Below are 22,806 nucleotides of genomic sequence, written 5' to 3'. Positions count from 1 at the left end.
TTTCAAGAGTCAGCTCCAGAAGCAGTTATTTGCAGTAGAAAGAAAAGTGAATATAGAAATGCAGTGTCTCTGGCAATATGGCCACTGCACATTGATCAAAAGATTGCTCATAGGCTCGACCCTCTAGCCCTAGTCTCTTCATGAGGGAGCTATTTTCAGAGGAAGAACTAGGAAGGGAGAGAGACACTGTTTGCCATCAGGGGGTGGTTGGTTTCAGCTGTGCTCGGGGGCATAGCTGATTTTAACCGTGGTGTTCCAGGTTCTAGTGTACTTAGAATCATAGAGTTGGAAGAGACCACAAGGGCCATCGAGTCCAACCCCCTGCCAAGCAGGAAACACCATCAGAGCACTCCTGACATATGGTTGTCAAGCCTCTGCTTAAAGACCTCCAAAGAAGGGGACTCCACCACACTCCTTGGCAGCAAATTCCACTGTCGAACAGCTCTTACTGTCAGGAAGTTCTTCCTAATGTTTAGGTGGAATCTTCTTTCTTGTAGTTTGGATCCATTGCTCCGTGTCCGCTTCTCTGGAGCAGCAGAAAACAACCTTTCTCCCTCCTCTATGTGACATCCTTTTATATATTTGAACATGGCTATCATATCACCCCTTAACCTCCTCTTCTCCAGGCTAAACATGCCCAGTTCCCTTAGCCGTTCCTCATAAGGCATCGTTTCCAGGCCTTTGACCATTTTGGTTGCCCTCCTCTGGACACGTTCCAGTTTGTCAGTGTCCTTCTTGAACTGTGGTGCCCAGAACTGGACACAGTACTCCCCACTTAATACACAGTACTCCCTACTTAATACCTCCCCACTTTATTTCACATTATAGAAAAAGTTAATAAGCTAGGGAAGGGGCATAATATTGCCCCCATAAGTCTAGAAATTTATTAGGCCCCTTGTTAACCATCTTGTGTAGCGCCATTAAGACTAACCAATTCAGGTGGCAATCTTTTACATACTGTATTTTTTGCTCTATAAGACTCACTTTCCCCCTCCTAAAACGTAAGGGGAAATGTGTGTGCGTCTTATGGAGCGAATGCAGGCTGCGCAGCTATCCCAGAAGCCAAAACAGCAAGAGGGATTGCTGCTTTCACTGCGCAGCAATCCCTCTTGCTGTTCTGGTTTCTGAGATTCAGATTTTTTTTTTCTTGTTTTCCTCCTCCAAAAACTAGGTGCCGCACCACTGGAGCACGATTTCTGTTCTCACCCTGAAGCAAAGCTCTTAACCCGAGGTACTATTTTTGGGTTAGCGGAGCCTATAACCTGAAGCGTCTGTAACCCGAGGTACCACTGTAGTTGCTCTTAAAAAGGCATTTATGTGTTAACTAGTTGCCTCAAGGTGGGGGTGCACTTCCTCTTGAAAAGAATGCTGTGTGGATTGGCGGAATTGACAGCTGGATGTGGATTCTGATGTGCATTGGATGAGCTTCAGCCATGTTTGTTGTACTGTAAGGGATGCACCAGCTAAATCCTGCTCATTCATCTTAGCTGGATGGAGTGTGAGCTTTACTTACTTCATTACTTAGTGCTTCTTAATGGAGCTGGGGGTCTTTTTAAGGGACTATTGCTAAGGATTTACTGGCCCTCAAGGGTGGCTGCCAAGTGTGTGCTTTCGGTGGAGAGAGTCAGAACTGGAGCGCTGGGCTGGCTGAAGTACAGTGAGTTAGCAGGGGGAAACTGAAGCCCTGTGAGTGTTTGTTTGCACAAACCTGCTGCTTAGGGGTGGAATCCTAGGCATAAGGTTTTTCTGGCTACACAGTACAGGATTTTGCATCAAGTAAGCAGATTTTTATGGAAAGAAAGGGAACGCGATACTGCAAACTGAAATAGTAAAGTAGCTTTGCTCATTACTACCTCCTTTCACATGCCTCTTTTAAGCACTTATCTTTGCTTACTTACAAATGAAGAAAAATGCGACTTGTTTTAAAATGATACAAAAACGAATCTTTTCCTATCTAGGAGCTGAGGCTTAATTTCTCATAGTTAGCTAAGCAGTTAAATATTTTTTAGAGGAAATATGAATTTAATAAATTCCTCAGTGAATTCAAGGGTGCAGACAATAAGCATAATATTTTATGAAAATGACCCTCATATTTAAAACCTGGCATTATATGTTATGCATTGTAGCACCAAGTCCACATCTACCTTTTAGAAAATTAAAACACATAAATTCTGTTTAGTGTTTGATATGCACTGCACTAGCTGAAAGCTATAATGGCCCTAAAACCTTGGGTTGCTTTTCACCTTTCATAAATTCCTGGGTAGATTCTATACAAAAAATAATTTTCAGCTCCGTGGCTCATTGTTATTCAAACGTGATTGATTGTCGTCATTTACTCAGTGAGGAAGTTAAGTGCTCCTGTCATTTCCAAAGAGTATAATTGGGACGTTTCACAGGTCAGTGCTAGTGACAGGTTTCCCTTTTGATTAGTGTTGGACTGATAACAAAAATTACAGTTTCCTATGATTAATGCTTCCTATAGTGCCTAAATGCACTGCTCATGGATTGTGCCTAAACAAAGTGACTTTGCATCTTATTATTTCTCTTCTCAGCAGAGCTCTGCGAGGGTCTCAAAGTTTGGGAACCAGCAAGTGTGCAGCAGTGTTGACCCCTCTGGTTTCCGATCAGGTTCTTGCACTAGGAATTTGACTGAGGCCTCTTTAGCCGGGCTTCTCTGTGTGTCCATGTGAAATAAAATCTGGGAACGTCTTTAGAAACCTTGTGTTGACTTTTTCACATTTGCCCACCGATTACAGAACAGGCAACCTTAAAAAAAGACATCTGCCGTATTCCCCCTAACCATACACAATTTAAATTATTTGTATTCTGTCATACATGGATGCTTTGCTTGTCAGTGGTCTTTAATAAAGGAGAATTTGACTGTTTTTGCTTTTGGTTTGAAAGGGGTTTTTTATACTTCTGAGTTAAAACTTTTCCTATGAAATACACTTAAAAAAAACAACATTTCCCTGTAAAAGAATTGCTAGTAATTATGTCCCTCAGAGTTCTATTTTCTAATTTATTTAACCTCTCGATATATAGTCTCAGCTAGTTTGGAAAAAGTAATGTGCTCAGCACTGGAGTTTAATGTCGACCCTATAATTAGTTAAGCTAGGAGAAACTTTGATAACTGTTATAGGTGAATGGCCTTTCTCTCATCACCAGGTAAAAGTTAAAATGTTTAAAAGAGAGCAGGAAAGAATGCCTTCTGAATCTAGTGTTAAACCACGCCTTACTTTTTGTCTTAAGTTATTGTTATATATAAGTCTCCAAACATCCACTTCCCAAAAATCTTCATCTCTCTCTCTCTAAAAACACAGTATGTTTTATAAAAGTGTGGGTAGTTGTTGGTTCATGAGTAACACAGCAGCTCAGGGGCTTGATCCAGTGTAGGAAATGAAAGGTAGGTGTGTGTGTGTGTGTGTGTGTGTGTGTAGGTGTAAGTGTAAATGCAATTAGATGCATTCCTAGGCTGGACAGCTGGAATATGGCAGATAGCTGTCTGAAAAAGTAACTCTGCACCACAGTCTATGCAGAAGAGAGAGTAGTCACAATCAGTTGCTACCATTTATTAGATACGGAAGGGACGTGGGTGGCTCTGTGGTCTAAACCACAGAGCCTAAGGCTTGCTGATCAGAAGGTCGGCGGTTCGAATCCCCGCGACGGGGTGAGCTCCCGTTGCTCGGTCCCTGCTCCTGCCAACCTAGCAGTTCAAAAGCACGTCAAAGTGCAAGTAGATAAATAGATACCGCTCCGGCGGGAAGGTAAACGGCATTTCCATGTGCTGCTCTGGTTTCGCCAGAAGCGGCTTAGTCATGCTGGCCACGTCCCGGGAAAACTGTCTGCGGACAAACGCCGGCTCCCTCGGCCAGTAAAGCGAGATGAGCACCGCAACCCCACAGTCGTCCGCGACTGGACCTAATGGTCAGGGGTCCCTTTACCTTTATTAGATACAGAAGTAAAGAGTCCTCTACAACTGTAAGCCAAGTCTACAAAGGCATATTTGTGCCTCAGAGCAAGGGCTTAAGCTTCCACGTGCAATTTCTAGCTTTCCTTGTATGCTGTAAGTCAAATAAACATAACTGAACTGTTTATATTGTCAGAATTTTGGTTGGTTTTTAAAAAATAATAATAATGGGGGGAGGGAGAGGATAAAAGCGGTAACTCGAGCTTTGATATGGACTTGGAAACTTACTGGGAGTAAATGCATATCAAATAATGATGAAATAACAGGCCCTTATCAGCAGCCCAGCAGCAACCCTCGGAACCAACTGTTGTTCCTGAATAGTCTTCAAGGGCAGTCCCACATTGACTAGGTATCGTAGTTCAGCCTCAGTGGTCTCAGACCCTGCAGCAGTGGGAAATCGCGTCTTCCTCTTGCAATTTAAGGACTAACAGTTGGCATGAATGTTAGCCTGAGAGTTTAGCAGCATACTATTTACTAGGGGGCGGGGGAGCAAAAGAGAAGGCAGGTTTTAAACGACAGCAAAAGTTGGAATAAGTCATGGGTTGAGGGATACAAAGGAGCTATGAAGGAATGTGGAGTTAGGTGAAGTGTAAAGGGAGAGGTGGGGACTTGGCAGAGGATGGGAGGCTGCCCCTAGTTTTATATATTTTTTAAATTGCACAATTCCTGAACTTGCATATTTCTTAGAATTCTCTGGGTTAGAGACTTAAAAGGCACTACTGTATGTTTCTTTCTGTTTTTGCACTGGATGTTTCCCAGTGAGACACAGCAAGTTCACAAAGTGATAACTAGTAGATATAAGATTTACCTATCAGCTACGTTTTTCCCCAATTCAGTTTAATCAATGTACAGTATGCCTCTTGTATATATTCTTCATGCAAGACTGTACTATGGAGGCTGGGAATTCTTAAGGAGTTACTTTAGGCCTGTTGCCACTGGGGGTGAGGGACTGTAGAAAGCAGAATGACATGCTTTCATTTTTAAAATTGCTTAAGTTTTATTTATCTGCGTTTCACTTTTTTACCTTGACAGGTAAAGTAGTAAGGAAAAGCATACAGTTAGTATTTTCCTTAATAGCTCAGTAAAAAGTAAAGCTTACTGCCACTTTCCAATTTCTGCCCCAGCAGCAAAATCACTGAATTATATTAACAGGGTTTTAAAATGTTGTAAAATATATTTTATTTTAATGATAATAATTTAATTTAGTGTGTTAACTTTTGGTTTTTATACCTCTCTGTTATAAAATGACATTAAACGTGGTGGACTGCCAGTATTGAAGTTCTTCTCCTTCCTCACAAGAAAGTCAAAGCTCCAATCTTGTACCCATTTACCTGAGAGTAAGCTCCATTAAACACAAAGGGACTTACTTTTGAGTAAAAATGTATAGAGTTGTACTCTAAGTTAACTATACAGTAAATTCTTAATGAGTGCCTGGACTTTAGTTCCTGCACAGCAAGAGACATGCCTATGCCTTTTCGGAAAGCTTTCACATTTTGTATTTGCACTTATTGTGTAATAAGAGAGTACAGTGGTGCCTCGCAAGACGAAATTAATTCGTTCTGCAAGTTTTTTCATTCTGCAAGTTTTTTTGTCTTGCTAAGCACCGCTGTGTATTGACGGTTTCCCATAGGAATGCATTGGCAGTTTAAAAAAAAAAGGCGCAAGGCGTTTCGTCTTGCAAAGCAAGCCCATAGGGAAATCCGTCTTGCGAAGCAACTCAGAAAACAAAAAACTCTTTCGTCTTGCGAGTTTTTCGTCTTCTGAGGCATTTGTCTTGCGAGGTACCACTGTATCTGAAGAAGTGTGCATGCACACGAAAGCTTATACCCAGAACAAATTTAGTTGGTCTCTAAGGTGCTACCGCACAATGTTTTAATTTTTTAAATTTATGTAATAGTTTGCAGAAAATAAGTTGTAGGGAGTACCTGATATCAGGTGAACCCACCACAGGACAGATGCCTCCTGGCTGCTAGGATGAAAGGAGGGGAAAACTTGGAGGCAGCTCTAGGTTTTTGTTAATCAAGTATTAGTGGGGCTTGAACCAAAGTGTATACAAAACTGTGAACTTGTATTGATCCATTGATTGTGCTGAATTTGTGTTGATATCCTTCAAACTATCCAGATTCAGCCGTACATTCCAAACACAATTACAGTAGCACCTCGGCTTACGTTACGCTCGGGTAACGTAAACTTCGGGTTGCAAAAACGGCAAACCCAGAAGTATTTTTCTGGGTTTCGCCACATGCGCAGAAGCGCTCTGCACGCAGCGTGCATGCGCAGTATGTGCACCTCTGGTTGCAGAAACCTCAGGATCTGACCGGAACTCCGGATGCCGTCTGCAACCAGAGGTACCACTGTAATATGAAGCAAACTCCCACATTGAACTTAGTGGGTATGAATTCTGAGTAAATATACAAAGGTTTGCATGGCACAGATTTGGGTATATATGAGATTACATTTTGGGTATCTTTCTAAGCACTACCTTGTGCAAATGTTTTAATGGTACTTTTTAAGTTTTCTTAATTTCTGCAATGTTAGAACTCTGGATCCTCCAATGAAAGGGAGCAGTAGATTAAGAGAAAATAATTCTTTACTTTGCATTTTCCTGCCATTAGCCTCAACAGCTTCAGCTTATTCAGTAGTAGACGGCCTGTGAACCTTGAGGTTCTATGTAGCAACATTTGCTAAATATCCATTGATGGACACCTTTTATATTTCAGGTTTGGGGGCAGTCTATCTGAGTATGGTGAAGTAGGAGAGACAGATAACAGGGTATTCCTGTTATGGCATCTGGCTGCCATTGTACAAAGCAAGATGTTAGAGCAGATGGACCTTTGGCTTGATCCAATTAGGTTGCTCTTATATTCAAAGGGAGACTTTCCCAGCGCAGCCACACCTATTTATTTTTTAAATAAGATTTATTGTTTTTGGTTTCTTGAGTCCATTTTTTTATGAACCTGTGAATACATCTCATTGCCTCAAGAACCCAAGCAAACTCCACTGTGCTCAAGCAGCAAGATTTTTGGCATACTATACAACTAGCAGAAAAATAAAACATTTTTATATCACTCTTCAGCCAGAAAAGGCTTCCAGAGATGAGTCACAAAAAAATCATAATCAATAATGAAAACCTGAAATGTTTTAGAAATAACCCTCTGTTTTCTACACACTTCTCACTTTTATCACTTTTCTTAGAAGCCCAATACAAACTTAAGAGGCAAAGCCTAACTCTGTCCAGATTATACATAGCCAAACTCTTAAACTTTGCTTGCCCAGAATACTCAAAATCACTTCCTGTTCCCCCACCTCCAAACTTTCTGCCCATTTATTATATTGCTTTTCTGTGGAGTGATACCCAAAACATTTAGGATAAATAAAGTTGTACTGTATTAATTAGAAATGTACATAGTTTTCTCTGACCTGGTTTACAGCTGTGCCGGGCTTGGGCAAACTACAGAGATTCCATGTGCCAAAAACAGAGATAGAAATTGCACAAAAAAGGAGGGGGAAACAGCAGCTCTTCAGAAATTGGGGTTTCCTATTGCCTGATACTGAAACAGCTAACTTGTCAATCACGACTTTGACTTCTCTTATTGGCTAAAAACAGTGAAAGGCAGGAGCAGCCAAGCTAATTTACCTGCTTCTTCCTCACTTTATTTCTAGGAAGCCAATAGACAGACTTTTAAAAAATGAAATCTCAGAGTCAGAGACTCCTTGCAGGCATGCATCCTGGTGCAGTGCTTAAGTAATTTTTTGTAGTTAAAAGATGTAATGGGAATACACGGGAGTAAAATGTTGCTTGTAAATGATTTCCTAAGGCTGGTTTTGCAAGGTAGGTGCACGAAGCCCCACACAATCAAATTGATGGTTCAGGCTTTGTTTGAGGGACGTGGGTGGCGCTGTGGTCTAAACTACAGAGCCTAGGGCTCGCCGATCAGAAGGTCGGTGGTTCAAATCCCCGCGATGGGGTGAGCTCCCGTTGCTCGGTCCCAGCTCCTGCCCACCTAGCAGTTCGAAAGCACATCAAAGTGCAAGTAGATAAATAGGTACCACTCCAGCGGGAAGGTAAACGGCGTTTCCGTGCGCTGCTCTGGTTTCACCAGAAGCATCTTAGTCATGCTGGCCACATGACTCAGAAGCTGTCTGCGGACAAACGTCAGCTCCCTCGGCCTATAGAGCGAGATAAGCACGCAACCTCAGAGTCGTCCGTAACTGGACCAAACGGTATGGGGTACCTTTACCTCAGGCTTTGTTTATGTTACATTGCTTATTGAGGAAACCCAGTTCCTGACAAAACAGGAAGCGGCAGTAAAGTTCATGCGTAAGTAGGATGGAAGATTTCATCCCCTTCCAGGAGAAGGCAGTATTTACTGTACTTGAAATGTTGTTTTTAACAGTGTTTTGTATGTTCCATATAGTGTTAACGCTGAGAATAAAACCGGATGGCAGATCTTCAGAGGTTGTAGCTGAAGCATTTATGTGAGGGATGTTCACATGGGGTGTCCGCTGGGTGTTTTCCGTGTTTCTTCAGTGCTTTTGACTTTTCTTCCTAGATGAAAGCAACAGATGACAGTGACGAGGAGGATGAGTTTGTCGACGTCCCTGAGAAGGAGGGCTATGAGCCCTACATTCCAGACCACCTTCGTAATGAATACGGTGAGTTTGCTCAGCTGTGAAAAGCTTCATCACTGCATGTTACTACTGCGGTAAAGCAAATAAACAGCCATTACAAGGCAATAAAGCGATCAGTGGGGTGGGTAATCTTTCCGACTGCTGTGAGGAAATCAGTACATAGATAGGGGGAGCAAGACCGACTTTACAAAAACAGAAATCCTCTAGGAGTCAACTTTGGTCAGGGCAGGAGGTTATTTTATTCACTCATATTTCACTGTAGCTTTGAACCAAGAATTGCAGCGTGCGTGCGTGTTTGCACCTGTGTGTGTGTGTGTGTCCATGCACAGGATAATTGTTTACTCAGGTGCACAGAACAGGATACAACCATCTGATTGAGCAGTGTAGAATTTGTATTACTTGTTGCAAGTCATGCCACTTTTTGAGGGGACCAATAAACCAGGGTGTCTGTAGAAAACCTCATACAAAGGTTGAGAAGAAAAATATTCTCCTGGCTTTTATTTTAAAGCCTCATTTTTTTAAAGTCACATGCATTTTAGATCACATCCCTCATTGTATAAAGCCACTGTTTGTGTTTATCCCCAGTTATTCGTAATCTTTTTCGTGGGTCTGTGGGTTTTCAAAGCTTAGCAGCTTTCGGTATATCGCAGAGGAAGAAAACGTTTTAATCTGGAAACAGTTAGAGCTTTAACTGCTGAGCGAGTTTTTGGTTCATATTTTAGAATACTGTGGGACTTGCTGAAACAATGCTATGATAAACAGAAACAACTTCTTCCAGGAACTAGTGTTTTTTCAGGGATGTTAGTAACGTAACTGCAGAAAGGACAGGCTGCAACATTTCATAGTGACGTTGTGAGCAGCAGCAACCTTTGACTGTTTGTCATCTAAGCATCTATTCAGAGCGATCTCGAGACTGGCCATGCATAAGCAAGCCATGTTTTGTCAATCTTTAATATGCCAGAGTTTGGCACCACATTTGCCCAGATTATTTGGCTCGGAAAAATCTCTAGATGTCGTAGCCCCCCAAACCCAAGGAGTTAATTATCCCACCCCAATGTGAAATGTGAGTTAATACAGCTTCTTTGGCTCTCATGCATGTCTTCAGATTCCAGTCAGAATGGAATTGCCATTAAGATGTGCATGTTTATTAATGATCCTTAAAATTCTATATACTTGGTTCTTTATCTGTCTAAAATTAACTACCAAAATAACCTTAACTCCTCTGTCTTTATTCCAACTATATGGTCTCGAAAAGCTTCTTAGTGACCTGAGTTCTATTAATCACATGCCATTCAGTTTTTGTGACTGCAATTTTAGAATAGTAAAAATGATAAATTCAGTTTAAATTTGCCACTCGTTCCAAAGCCTAGCTGGCTCTCTCTGCTCTCTGGAATGTTTGCTACTCTTTGTAAAATTTCAATCTTTCTTATTGTTCCCTTGTGGAATCTTCAGAGCACATTTTTGTGCATATTTACTCAGAAGTAAGTCCCACTCTATTCAGTGATACTTAATTCCAGGTAAGTGTGCATAGGATTGGAGTAAGCGCCAATATTGGAGTTAAGCTCCAATATTCTTGTTCTGATAAGTGTTCATATTTAATATGTGGATATCAGCTGCATAAACAACTTTTAAATGCTTTCTTGCCTTTGCTTCCAACCAGTTGATTGATTAATGAATCACATTTAAATGAGTATACACACTGAGATTTTTTTCAATTAAGGTTTGTTTTGAAGATTCTAGAAGAAATTGAGATTTCTCTTAAGGGTGAAAACTTGCAGTGTATTGCGCAAAAGCTTGTTAGGATTAAAGGTGATATTTAATACTTGATCACTTAATTGGATAATATTCCCGATTACTTTGGATACAGACTTGAAGAAAAAGGCTGCTTTTAATTAATTTATTTTCTTTCATCAAATTTGGTACTGGTATGAGGAAGACAGCAATATGGCAGGCCCTTGAAGAGTCCATAATCTTTATTCTCAGCTTCACTGATTAATCTGAGGACATTTTTAAGGTGTGCTTAAGGCTTTCATTGATTGATGACACCAATTAATCAATTAAAGCCTGCAGCCCTAATTTAACAATGACATTTAGAGCTTTCTACCTCCATGAAATCTTTGCTTTCACACTCATCAGCCCTTTCCTGTTCTTAGAGCTTAGTCAAGATTCTGGCCTGTGCTTTATATATCTAGCAGTCTAAGCTTAGAAACCCATTTGAAGAAATAGGGCTGTTTTCCAAGGGCACGTTAACCAAAATAAGACTTGTATTCACTTATGTGTGCTGATTTTTAACAAGCGGTTTGTGCGTTGAAGTGGCACATGATAGTGACTGAAACATATGCACACATACATGAAATCACGATAGTCTTGGTTTTTGTACTTCTGTTGAAAGCAGTTCAGTAGAAACTGCTTTTGTAAACCACATAGAGGTTTCTTCCAATCAAGCGGTGTATAATAATAATAATAATAATAATAATAATAATAATTTATACCCCGCCCATCTGGGTGGGTTTTCCCCAGCCACTCTGGGCGGCTTCCAACAGAACACTAAAATACAATAACCTATTAAACATTAAAAGCTTCCCTAAATTTTATGAAATAAATAAATAATAATGGATGTGTAGCTAGGCTATCTGTGTTCAGAAAGGACCATAGTTGACTCACCAACCAAAGCAGATGTAGGCACTCCTAGCCATTGAGATCACCTGGACTTCAAGTGACAGTGATTATTCCTAGAGTACTCTAAACTCCATCAAGTGGACCATGGGTAGGCAAACTAAGGCCCAGGGGCCAGATCCGGCCCAATCGCCTTCTAAATCCAGCCCGCGGACGGTCCGGGAATCAGCGTGTTTTTACACGAGTAGTAAGTGTCCTTTTATTTAAAACACATCTCTGGGTTATTTGTGGGGCCTGCCTGGTGTTTTTACATGTGTAGAATGTGTGCTTTTATTTAAAATGCATCTCTGGGTTATTTGTGGGGAATAGGAATTTGTTCATCAAAAGCAGACTTTGCCACTGAGCTTGCCAGATGAAACTGTCTCCCTGTCCTTCCCACCCCCCTCCCAACAGTGATCTGGGGGTTCTTCAACCCCCACCCCCTCGAGCCAATTTCAGGGAGCGTGGGGAAAGGGGCAAAGCTCAGGTAGTTCTTGTGAAGGGCTTCTACTCACAGTGAATACCACCCTATAGGAACCGCCCTGAGACCTCTGGGTATAGGGCGGTATATAAATTCAGTAAACAACAATAATAGGAAACTTGATTTAAATCAGTGTTAGTCTTTGTTTCATTGTGATTTTTCAATCAGTGAATTCTGCTTCCTGTCTAGATGGCTGATATGTTGATTTATTCTTTTTATTTTTTCTCTCTCTCTTTCTCTCTCTCTCTCTCGTTTTTCAGTTACACCCTCCATCGAGATATATTGAGTTTTTTTGGTATGGGTGTTGGAAATCTGTTGCGCAAACTGACTGTTTTAATAAAGTTACTGCCATCAAGCATTAATTAGGACCGAATGTAGTCATGCACAGCATAGCACACTGTGTACGCACATGAGAGGTACAAAAAAGACATGTGACATGCACAATAAAGTATGGAATATTTCTAAATGAATGAAATCTCTTTATCACGGTCTTATGATCTGTTCATATTGGAACACATAATGCAAATAAACAACAACAAAGTAGGCAAGTGGACCCTGCAGTTTATCCAAAGAAATTGAGCTCAATACACATAGCAATAATTAAAAAAGCCATTTGCTCAGTAATATATAGGACCTTGTATGGTAAGCAGTTCATAACCAAACTCTCATCTGAATACCCCAGTAAACTGATCAGAAGAAGGTGATGTCCCAAATTACAATAAAAGATAGAATATTAAAGTACATGTACAGTGGTACCTCAGGTTACATACGCTTCAGGTTACAGACTCCGCTAACCCAGAAATAGTACCTCGGGTTAAGAACTTTGCTTCAGGATGAGAACACAAATCGTGCTCCAGTGGCGCGGCAGCAGCAGGAGGCCCCATTAGCTAAAGTGGTGTTTCAGGTTAAGAACAGTTTCAGGTTAAGAATGGACCTCCGGAACAAATTTTGTACTTAACCCGAGGTACCACTGTATTATGATTCCAAGGACTAGCATTATATGACCACAATCTATATTGAAACAGGATTCTTCGAAATTTTATCCTTGATTAGAACATGGAATATTTTAAGAAAGAATGTGCTTAGGACTTCTTTAAGGGAACACAAATAAGAGGGAAGGGGACGCAGGTGGCGCTTGGGGACGCGGGTGGCGCTGTGGGTTAAACCACAGAGCCTAGGGCTTGCCAATCAGAAGATCGGCGGTTCGAGTCCCCGCGACGGAGTGAGCTCCCGTTGCTCAGTCCCTGCTCCTGCCAACCTAGCAGTTTGAAAGCACGTCAAAGTGCAAGTAGATAAGTAGGTACCACTCTGATGGGAAGGTAAACAACGTTTCCATGCGCTGCTCTGGTTCACCAAAAGCGGCTTAGTCATGCTGGTCACATGACCCGGAAGCTGTACACTGGCTCCCTCGGCCAATAAAGCCACAACCCCAGAGTCGGCCACGACTGGACCTAATGGTCAGGGGTCCCTTTACCTTTACCTTAACTTAATTGGGCAGGGCTCCTGAACCATGGGGAAACAAGTTTTATTAGCCAGGGAATATAGAGTTATTGGCTCAGTACGTTAAATAAGGGATGGCCCTCCATACCTGCTGGACTAAAGCTCCCGCCCTCGCCACCCAGCATGGTCAGTGCTCAGGACTAATGGGAGTTGCAATCCAGCAGCGTATGGAGCAGAGACAGGCTAGCCACCCCTGCTTCAAATACTTACAGTGGTGCCTCGCAAGACGAAATTAATCCGTTCCGCAAGTCTCTTCGTCTAGCGGTTTTTTCGTCTTGCGAAGCAACCCTATTAGCGGATTAGCGCTATTAGCGGTTTAGCGGCTATTAGCGGCTATTAAAGGCTTAAGGGATTAGCGGATTAGCTGCTAAAAGGCTATTAGCATCTTAGCGCCTTAGAAAAAGGGGGTGGGGAGCGAAAAAAACCCTCAAGAATCGCAAGACATTTTCGTCTTGCGAAGCAAGCCCATAGAGAAATTCGTCCTGCGAAGCACCTCTGAAAACGGAAAACCCTTTCGTCTAGCGGGTTTTCCGTCTTGCGAGGCATTCGTCTTGCGGGGCACCACTGTACTGTTGCCCAAGCATTAGAAAAGACTCAAGATGAGATACCAAGTAGGCAAGTTTTATTTACAACTTAAACCATTTAAAAAATAAATGAATTAAAAATGGTTGGGCTCTTTGTGCAGTCAGTGGGTGGGGGTTTTGTTGGTGTCTAAAGCCATCAGTTCACAATCTTTGTACTAACCAATCCCGATTCACACATACACAAACCCACAGACCTATACAATACTTTCTTGATGAGTCAGTGTTCAAATACGCCAAGTCACAGTCTTAATTTAATGGACAAAATATATGTTTCGAGTTTGTTATTTTTTGCTTTGCACTGGGGTCCCCCCCCCACTAAAGTAAAAAGTTACATAAATAGTTTTTAATATGTCAAAAAGTATATTCTAACTGCAAATGAAGGCAAGAATTGAGAGTTTAAATAGATATTTTAATAAGAGAGAGAGGAGGAGTGAGTTGATTTGAGTTTCCATGTGCAAGATAAAATGTAAATTTGTAAAAGAATTTAGGTGATTAGACAACTGAAGTGTGAAGACATAACCCATTAAGGGGTGTCATGCCAAATTAACATTACCAGGGTTTTTAATGACCTCTCATTTGTATAATCCTTATTTACACTTGCACCTGATCTCTCAGGATGGCAACCATTTTGCAGTTTGCTTGTTGTTTTGTATGCCTGTAGTCATATAAGCTGACACCCCAGTCTTCCTCTGTCTGGAATGCATACATAAATGGACACCAAGAGTGATTTGACTTGTGAAAGAATGGTTTTAAAGAGCATGCAGGCAACAGTTGTAACAACAATAGATGGATATGTTCTCAGGCAAAAAACTGTTGTGTGTAAAAAAAAAAAAAAGTGCCTCTGCATGTAATGCGATACTGAATATGCAATAATAGATCGATAATTTTCCAGGGTGCAGACTATCACTTCTTCTGACTAGCAAACTCAGGTGACAGGTGAAGGCAGAAATGGAACCAAAAAGGGGCCACTGATAAGCAAGACTGAAAGGTCAGAATGCTTGGAGAAATTTCTAGGGTTGCAGAAATGCACTAAATAATAAACTCCCTCATATTCCTATGAGAGGGGAAGATCCATTGCAACATTTTCTTGCAGGTCCCACTCCCCCACCCCTTACATGTGGTTCCCTTGGAATTGTAATTTCCAGCCTATTTGTTTTAATTACATTGGCAAAAGTTTTATTCTTTATACAATGTCCTTAATCATATAATAGTAAAGCCTCTCCTCCTCCAAGAGGGGAGGTATTGTGGGCGGGATGCGATTTCTGCGTCACGCAGGGGGCGTCAGGGGAGAGCTTATAGTTGTATTAGCATCAACTGGCTCCACCTTCTGGTGAATAAACCCCCTTTGGGCTCACCCCTCTTTGAGTGGCTGGAGTCAATCTGTCGTGGTCCAATGCCTAAGCCAATACCTTCTCACTTATAATAATAATAATAATTTATTATTTGTACCCCGCCCATCTGGCTGGGTTTCCCCAGCCACTCTGGGCGGCTTCCATAAAAACCAAAAAACACTAAAATATCACTTGCTGTAATCAATAAAGTTGTGGCCTTTTCTTGCCCATTAACCTTATACTCTGTGTCTGTGTGTCTTCATTCCACAAAGCGGGGATCGGGTCCACGAACCACAATAATTATTTATTATTTGTACCCCGCCCATCTGGCTGGGTTTCCCCAGCCACTCTGGGTGGCTTCCATAAAAACCAAAAAACACTAAAATATCACTTTCTGTAATCAATAAAGTTGTGGCCTTTTCTTGCCCATTAACCTTATACTCTGTGTCTGTGTGTCTTCATTCCACAAAGCAGGGATCGGGTCCACGAACCACAATAATAATTTATTATTTATACCTCGCCCATCTGGCTGAGTCTCCCCAGCCACTCTGGGCGGCTTCCAATCAAGTGTTAAAAACAATACAGCATCAAATATTTAAAACTTCCCTAAACATGTATACTCCTTTGTATAGCTATACAAAACAATGTGATGTACATACATGGTTTTGTAGACATACAAAGGAGAACATATGATTAAGGACATTGTATAAAGAATAAAACTTCTGTCAAAGTAATTAAAACAAATAGGCTGGAAATTACAAGAGAACCACGTATAAGGGGGAACGGGACTCATTCAGGTGCTACTTGATAAATAACTTCTGCATGGTGGACCAATTGCGTGCTCAGAGCACAATCCATTAAACATGAATTGTTGCCCAAAACTGTTTGTATGGAGTAGGATCCCAATGTCTCCACTTCAGTGTTAGTTCTGCACCTCTTTTACAGCTGCCACACACTGGATTGGCATTTTCATCAAAGCTATCCAATACAATTACCACATCTGTTTCCTGGTCATTGTGTGTGCATGTATGTGCATACATGTTTATGTTAGAAGGAAAAGGGTAATAAAAATTCTGTTCAGCACACACTTGCCCTTCGCCATGCCTGAAGTAGTCATTTGTGTGCTGTGTTGTGTTGATAGACATGTATTTTGGATTAGCAAGGGCTATGCGCAGAACAGAATGGAGGAAAGAGAGCAAAACCTTTTTCTTCAAATCTTTTTGTTCATATTATTTACATTCTAGTTCGGTGGGATCCCCCTCCCCTTTTCAATTAAATATATACTGCTACCTACTTCTGATTCTCCTAAGTCCAAATGGCTGATGAAACCTGTTCTTTTACTTTCTCTGAATTTTCATTGAGGAGCTTTTATCTCCCCTTAATCCCACCATTTCTGTCAGGACACAATCTCTTTCTCAAATTTACATTTTAATTACAAGGCCAGCTGAACTAGCTAAAATCAATAATGTCAGCATTCAGCAGCCTAACTTTCAGCTGAAATCCCAGCCTCTCTATTTCCTACTATTGATTTATCTCTTTAACGCTGTCTACTTTATTGCTTCAGGCAAATAGGTGCCATTTGGTCAATTTAAACAACAACAAACACCACCAGGAGATTGGACTTTTTTAAAAAAAAATCTTCCTAAAACCAAGTATTGCAATAAATTTGAACCAGGGTATTGTAGTAGTGATAATATAAAGGATATTTGAAAATGGAGGGGTTTGGATAGGGGATTAGCTTTAGCTATCGAGCTTTGTTCTGTTTCTGGTACAGACATGCTTTCTGCCCCAAAATAGTATTTTTCTTTGAGTATTTGTTTTTACTCTATGTAATCAAAATTAATTTGATGACTAATTATTAGAATGAATTTGGTTTAATTTACTGGAAACAGATTATCTTCAACTGACCGAGCCTCTACCCTCCATTAGCTAAAAGTTCTCTAGTCTCCCCCCACCCAAAAAAAATAGGAGACTGCCAAAGCCCATGAAAGTGAAAATTATTGCACTTACATGTAACTTGCTGGTCTTTGAAAGTCTTTCTGCAGCCCATTTGCCTTCCTCCCCATAGAGGCTTCTCTCATTTGAAATTGACCTTAGTGGTGTCTGGGGGGAGGGGAGGTGGTGACCTGGCCCTTCAGCTGAGGTCTCTGATACCAAAGCCATCATCAGTCAAAGGGAGCGAGGCTCCAAGCTCTAGAAGATCCAGTGACTTGACCTACTCATGCGTAGATCCCATATGTGGGACTGCAGTGTGTCCTGAACAGTAGCAGGTGGTTCTTTGGGGGTTGTTTGTGGGTCAGTATTACCTGTAGCATCTTAAAAAGCAGAGACATCACCTTGCCAACAAAGGTCCGCATAGTTAAAGCCATGGTTTTCCCAGTAGTGATATATGGAAGTGAGTGCTGGACCATAAAGAAGGCTGATCACCGAAGAATTGATGCTTTTGAATTATGGTGCTGGAGGAGACTCATGAGAGTCCCAAGGACTGCAAGAAGATCAAACGCATCCATTCTTAAGGAAATCAGCCCTGAGTGCTCACTGGAAGGACAAATCCTGAAGCTGAGGCTCCAATACTTTGGCCACCTCATGAGAAGAGAAGACTCTCTGGGAAAGACCCCGATGTTGGGAAAGATGGAGGGCACAAGGAGAAGGGGACGACAGAGGACGAGATGGTTGGACAGTGTCCTCGAAGCTACAAACATGAGTCTGACCAAACTGCGGGAGGCAGTGGAAGACAGGAGTGCCTGGCTGCTCTGGTCCATGGGGTCACGAAGAGTCGGACATGACTTAAACGACTAAACAACATTACCTGTAGATTCATCCTTGGAGAGAAAAGAGTTGCATGTCAAGTTCTCCCACCCCATCTCATTGCATAAACAACACTTTCAAACTTAGTAGAAGTTGAAAAGTTGGGGGGCGGGGAAATGATAGTAGGTAGCAAAGAAGAGCCCATTGTTTTGAAGAGAGTTTTGTGTTTTGTGTGTTGTTGTTTAGTCGTTTAGTCGTGTCCGACTCTTTGTGACCCCATGGACCAGAGCACGCCAGGCACTCCTGTCTTCCACTGCCTCCCACAGTTTGGTCAAACTTATGCTGGTAGCTTCGAGAACACTATCCAACCATTTTGTCCTCTGTCGTCCCCTTCTCCTTGTGCCCTCCATCTTTCCCAACATCAGGATCTTTTCCAGGGAGTCTTGTCTTCTCATGAGGTGGCCAAAGTACTGGAGCCTCAGCTTCAGGATCTGTCCTTCCAGTGAGCACTCAGGGCTGATTTCCTTAAGAATGGATAGGTTGGACCTTCTTGCAGTCCATGGGACTCTCCTACCAAAGCAACAAAAGGGATATTGTTGTGGGCAGTCTCACTATATGCAGTGAAACAAGGAATGGATAGAACAGGCATAGGCAAACTCAGCCCTCCAGATGTGTTGGGACTGCAACTCCCATCATCACTAGCTAACAGGACCAGTGGTCAGGGATGATGGTGTGGTAGTCCCAAAACATCTGGAGGGCTGAGTTTGCCTATGCCTGGGATAGAAAATCACAAAACGCTTAACCTACTAACAATAGCCAACATAATAGAGTGGCCAGACCAGCTCCATAACTGGCAAAAGACAAAGTTCAGGACTCCTTGGGGCTGTCATTCAGCTTCCTTATTATTGGAGCTGCAATCACAGTGGCAAATACAGGTCTTGGAACACTAATCGTTGTCCCGTCACTGTAAAACAAGAGGGTTCTGTTATGAGCCTGGATAGCTCAGTTGGTTAGACCATGGTGCTGATAACGCCAAGGTTGCAGGTTCGATCCCTGTATGGACCAGCTGCATATTCCTGCATTGCAGGGGGTTGGACTAGATGATCCTCAGGGTCCCTTCCAACTCTACAGTTCTATGATTCTATGATTCTAGGACTGTCCCCTGGGTTGGCCTCTTCCAATTCTCTTTCCATTCCTCTTATAGTGTCGCAAGTTCTCAGATATGCTAGATCAGACACTGTATTTCTGAAAGAGTACAAAACTTTTTCTGCTGCTGACAGAGAGGGAAAAGTATTTGGTTGGAGACATTTGTTAATGTGGAGTCTAAATTGGGCAGTGGTGCTTTTTCTTGGACTTTCTAAAGAAATATGGGTACAAATGAAATTTTGTCCTATACAGCTAGAGTTAGTCTTTTGGTGAAGACCAGAATTTTGCCTCAGATCAGTATTCCATTTCTGAAACGTGCTGTACAAACTGACCAGCTGTTACTTCCCAGAGACATAGGTTTCCTTCATACAGTATGTGTCAGCAAATGTGTGCTTTTTTATATATATATATATATATATAATTAATTTTTATTCAATTTCCAATATACATTCCATCCATGTTTAACATCCACTTCTAACATACACATCTTTTAGACTTCCCTCAGCCTGTCTGACAATTTTCCATATTATCACAATTACTCACATTTCTTAAATTTATATTGCACTTTAACAATCTTAATCTTATCATATCTTTTAAGCAACATTTCTATCAATTGTTTTCACAGAGCTTCTTGAAAGCCAACAAGCGTTAATTGCCCCTCAGATACATTTTTGATATACTCTGTAAATTTATTTCAGTCTTCGGTGAATCTCTGATCGCGTTGGTTCCGAATTTTCCCCGTTAATTGCAAATGTGTGCTTACCCCAACTTTTCTTTTCTTTTGTAGGGTTGGAACCAGTATCACCTTCAAAACCCTTTGCGACAGGAAGAGCATCTGCAGCAACCTCCAAGCCTAAAAGAAACGATGAGGAACTTGACCCAACCTGTGCAGCTGCAACATGGAAAATGATCCAAGATAAACTGCCTAGATTACATCTTCTGGGTGCCAGGTTGTAAGGAGACCAATATTCCGTTGGCAATCTTGCCCTTTGCTTTTCACGTCCAAAACAAAGGCAGGCCTTAATACTTACAGAGCATTAACCTTGCTTCTCTCCTGCAGAGAAGAGGTTTTATTTAGTGTTTGGGATTTTTGTTCTGGTTGCCCCCACCATCTACAATGCCTCAGGGAGCTAGTGATTGCCACCACCAAAAGGGCAAGGCCAGGTTTGAGCAGAGGAGGAGACTTTGGGTAAAGCTGTGGAGAAGATGCTGTTGATGCAGGAGGAGGCAGTCCTGTCTGTCTCCCTTTTTTTGAGGGGACGGCGGGTAAAGGGGATCCTCTGAACTGTCTCTAGCCCCTCAATCTTCTTGCCTGCCCTGTTTTCCCCCCTGTGGCTGTACTCATCAATCAGCCTGCCTTGAACATATTCTTGGGTCAGGTCTGGTTTTACAGGTATTATAATAATAGTAGTAGTAGTAGTAATAATAATAATAATAATTTATTATTTGTTCCCCGCCCATCTGGCGCTGTGGTCTAAACCACAGAGCCTAGGACTTGCCAATCAGAAGGTCAGCGGTTCAAATTCCTGCAACAGGGTGAGCTCCCGTTGCTCGGTCCCTGCTCCTGCCAACCTAGCAGTTCAAAAGCACGTCAAAGTGCAAGTAGATAAATAGGTACCGCTCTGGCGGGAAGGTAAACGGCGTTTCCGTGCGCTGCTCTGGTTCGCCAGAAGTGGCTTAGCTGTACGCTGGCTCCCTCAGCCAATAAAGCGAGATGAATGCCGCAACCCCAGAGTCGGCCACGACTGGACCTAATGGTCAGGGGTCCCTTTACCTTTACTGTCTGCTTCCACTTTTCTTTTTGCCAAAGGTTATGTTCCTTTTTGTTCTCTTCACTTGGACAAGACTTGGACAAGACCTTGACATTCCATTGTTGCACCCATAACCAGGTTCAAGGTGCCATTCAGCTCCTAGCTTTCATATCTCAGTTTCTAACACTGGTTCTATTCCCCTCAAAGCACTACAATTTGCAGAGTGATTTAAAAGTCAATTCCTCTTTCCAGGAAACTCTGGGAATTGTAGCTCCATGAGGGGAGTAGGAGTCTCTGAACAACTCCCAGCCCAAACTACAGTTCCCATAACTCTTTGGGGGAACTCATGGCTGCTTAAAGTGGTATAATACTGTTTTAGACTTCTAAAGACAAAGGCAGTATTTAATCAGCATTGTGGTTCTTGCTTGGTTTGTGTTGTATTGTTCTTAGCTTTTCTTGTTCAAGTACCTTGGAAAATCATCTAAGAGTTATGCACGTCTTCTCGTGGATCGTTAATTCCTTGTTATAGTAAAGTATTTGCTTTTCACAGCATTTTGACCTGCTAAAAGTTGAAGTAGGTCTAAAATGAAGTGGATGCCAATTGTTGAATGTTGCTTGTCGTGCTGGATAGTAACTGTTGTCTCTTCATCATTTGTATTTTATCCTACAAATCTAGAAATTCTGAACCAGTGGCACCCAACAATAAGTCTGAAGAAGAAAAAGCCAAGGCCCCGGTCGTACCATTTGGGTTAGATCTTTTCTACTGGGGCCAAGAGCAACCAGGTTCTGGGAAGATTATTAAGTAAATATACTGCACGTTTTCTTTTAAAATATGTAAAAAAAAATTCCTCTCTTAAATTGTGACGCATCAAGCCTTGTCTGCTCGTTTTTACTGAAACCTTGAAATGTAAAAACTTTCTGCACACTTGCAAATTTTATGAGCCATCTGATGACAGACAGCATGTTTGACATAACCTGATCCATTTCTAGAATTCATTTTATTTCATTTATACGCCACGCTTCATCCAAAGATCACAACTTAAAAACACAAAACAATAAATTGACCTTACAAAATATGTGATGAAGCTGCTTCTGGAGACGTGAATCACTTGCAATCCTCTTGAGATAGTAGTTTCATTATATACATTTTTTAGCTTGCAGCTGAATTGAATATATTCAATATTTTAAAAAATCTAAGTGGTTTAGGAATTTGGGCATGTAGCCCAAGCAGTGTTTAGATGTTTTAAAAGAGTATGTCATATATCAGTAGAAGGTGTTAAAATGTCTCTCTAGAATTTATGTTTATATTCATGACAAAGCACTGACGTAACTGTTCTGTTTTCTAGATGTTCTTCTCAGCATCGCTTCTGGGCACCCAGCGAAATGGAAGAGGAAGTGGAAAACAAAGAAGTTGCAGAGATGCTGAAGAGCAGATGTATAACGTTTGCCGGCAAGTTTGAGCCTGTGAAACACAAATGCCGGGCACCAATGCCTAATGGAGGACTTTGTGAAAGGCAGGATAGATTTAAGGTGGGTGCTTAATAACACCTCTAGAGCATTCCACTTGGTCCTATTTTGCCATTTCTTAAAAATATTAATACTGTAATGTGCTTGGCAGAGGACGCAGGTGGCGCTGTTGGTTAAACCACAGAGCCTAGGGCTTGCCGATCAGAAGGTCGGCGGTTCGAATCCCTGTGACGGGGTGAGCTCCCGTTGTTTGGTCTCTTCTCCTACCAACCTAGCAGTTCAAAAGCACATCAAAGTGCAAGTAGATAAATAGGTACCACTCCGGCGGGAAGGTAAACGGCATTTTCGTGCGCAGCTCTGGTTCACCAGAAGCGGCTTAGTCATGCTGGCCACATGACCCGGAAGCTGTACGCCGGCTCCCTCGGCCGATAAAGCGAGATTAGCACCGCAACCCCAGAGTCGGCCGCGACTGGACCTAATGGTCAGGGGTCCCTTTACCTTTACCTTTAATGTGCTTGGCCAGAGATATGAGGCATCAGTTTGA

General features: G+C 41.8%; 1 protein-coding gene and 1 long non-coding RNA gene across 3 annotated transcripts in view; one reads left to right on the top strand and one right to left on the bottom strand.

Moving 5' to 3' along the window:
• The window catches only part of UVSSA (UV stimulated scaffold protein A), a 53,677-nt gene that overhangs the window by 16,353 nt on the left and 14,518 nt on the right, over nt 1–22,806 (top strand). Inside the window, exons 7-10 of one of the 2 annotated variants that reach the window (XM_083440767.1) lie at nt 8,521–8,623; nt 19,832–19,994; nt 21,472–21,597; nt 22,142–22,325. In XM_083440767.1, the coding sequence (XP_083296893.1) occupies nt 8,521–8,623; nt 19,832–19,994; nt 21,472–21,597; nt 22,142–22,325 (576 nt within the window). Of the gene's footprint in view, nt 1–8,520; nt 8,624–19,831; nt 19,998–21,471; nt 21,598–22,141; nt 22,326–22,806 lie in introns of both variants that reach the window. The other variant, XM_083440766.1, reaches the window with a different exon arrangement.
• Nucleotides 16,179–22,806, bottom strand: part of LOC310677781 — a 350,943-nt gene continuing 344,315 nt past the window's right edge. Inside the window, exons 2-3 of the long non-coding RNA XR_014511442.1 lie at nt 17,960–18,422; nt 16,179–17,456 (exon numbers count right to left, since the gene is read on the bottom strand). This is a non-coding gene — a long non-coding RNA (uncharacterized lncRNA). The remainder of the gene's footprint in view (nt 17,457–17,959; nt 18,423–22,806) is intronic.

This window comes from Podarcis tiliguerta (assembly GCF_965153285.1).
Source record: "Podarcis tiliguerta genome assembly, chromosome: 5".
Classification (NCBI taxonomy): Eukaryota; Metazoa; Chordata; class Lepidosauria; order Squamata; family Lacertidae; genus Podarcis; species Podarcis tiliguerta.
This window is presented reverse-complemented; position numbering and strand designations above follow the sequence as displayed.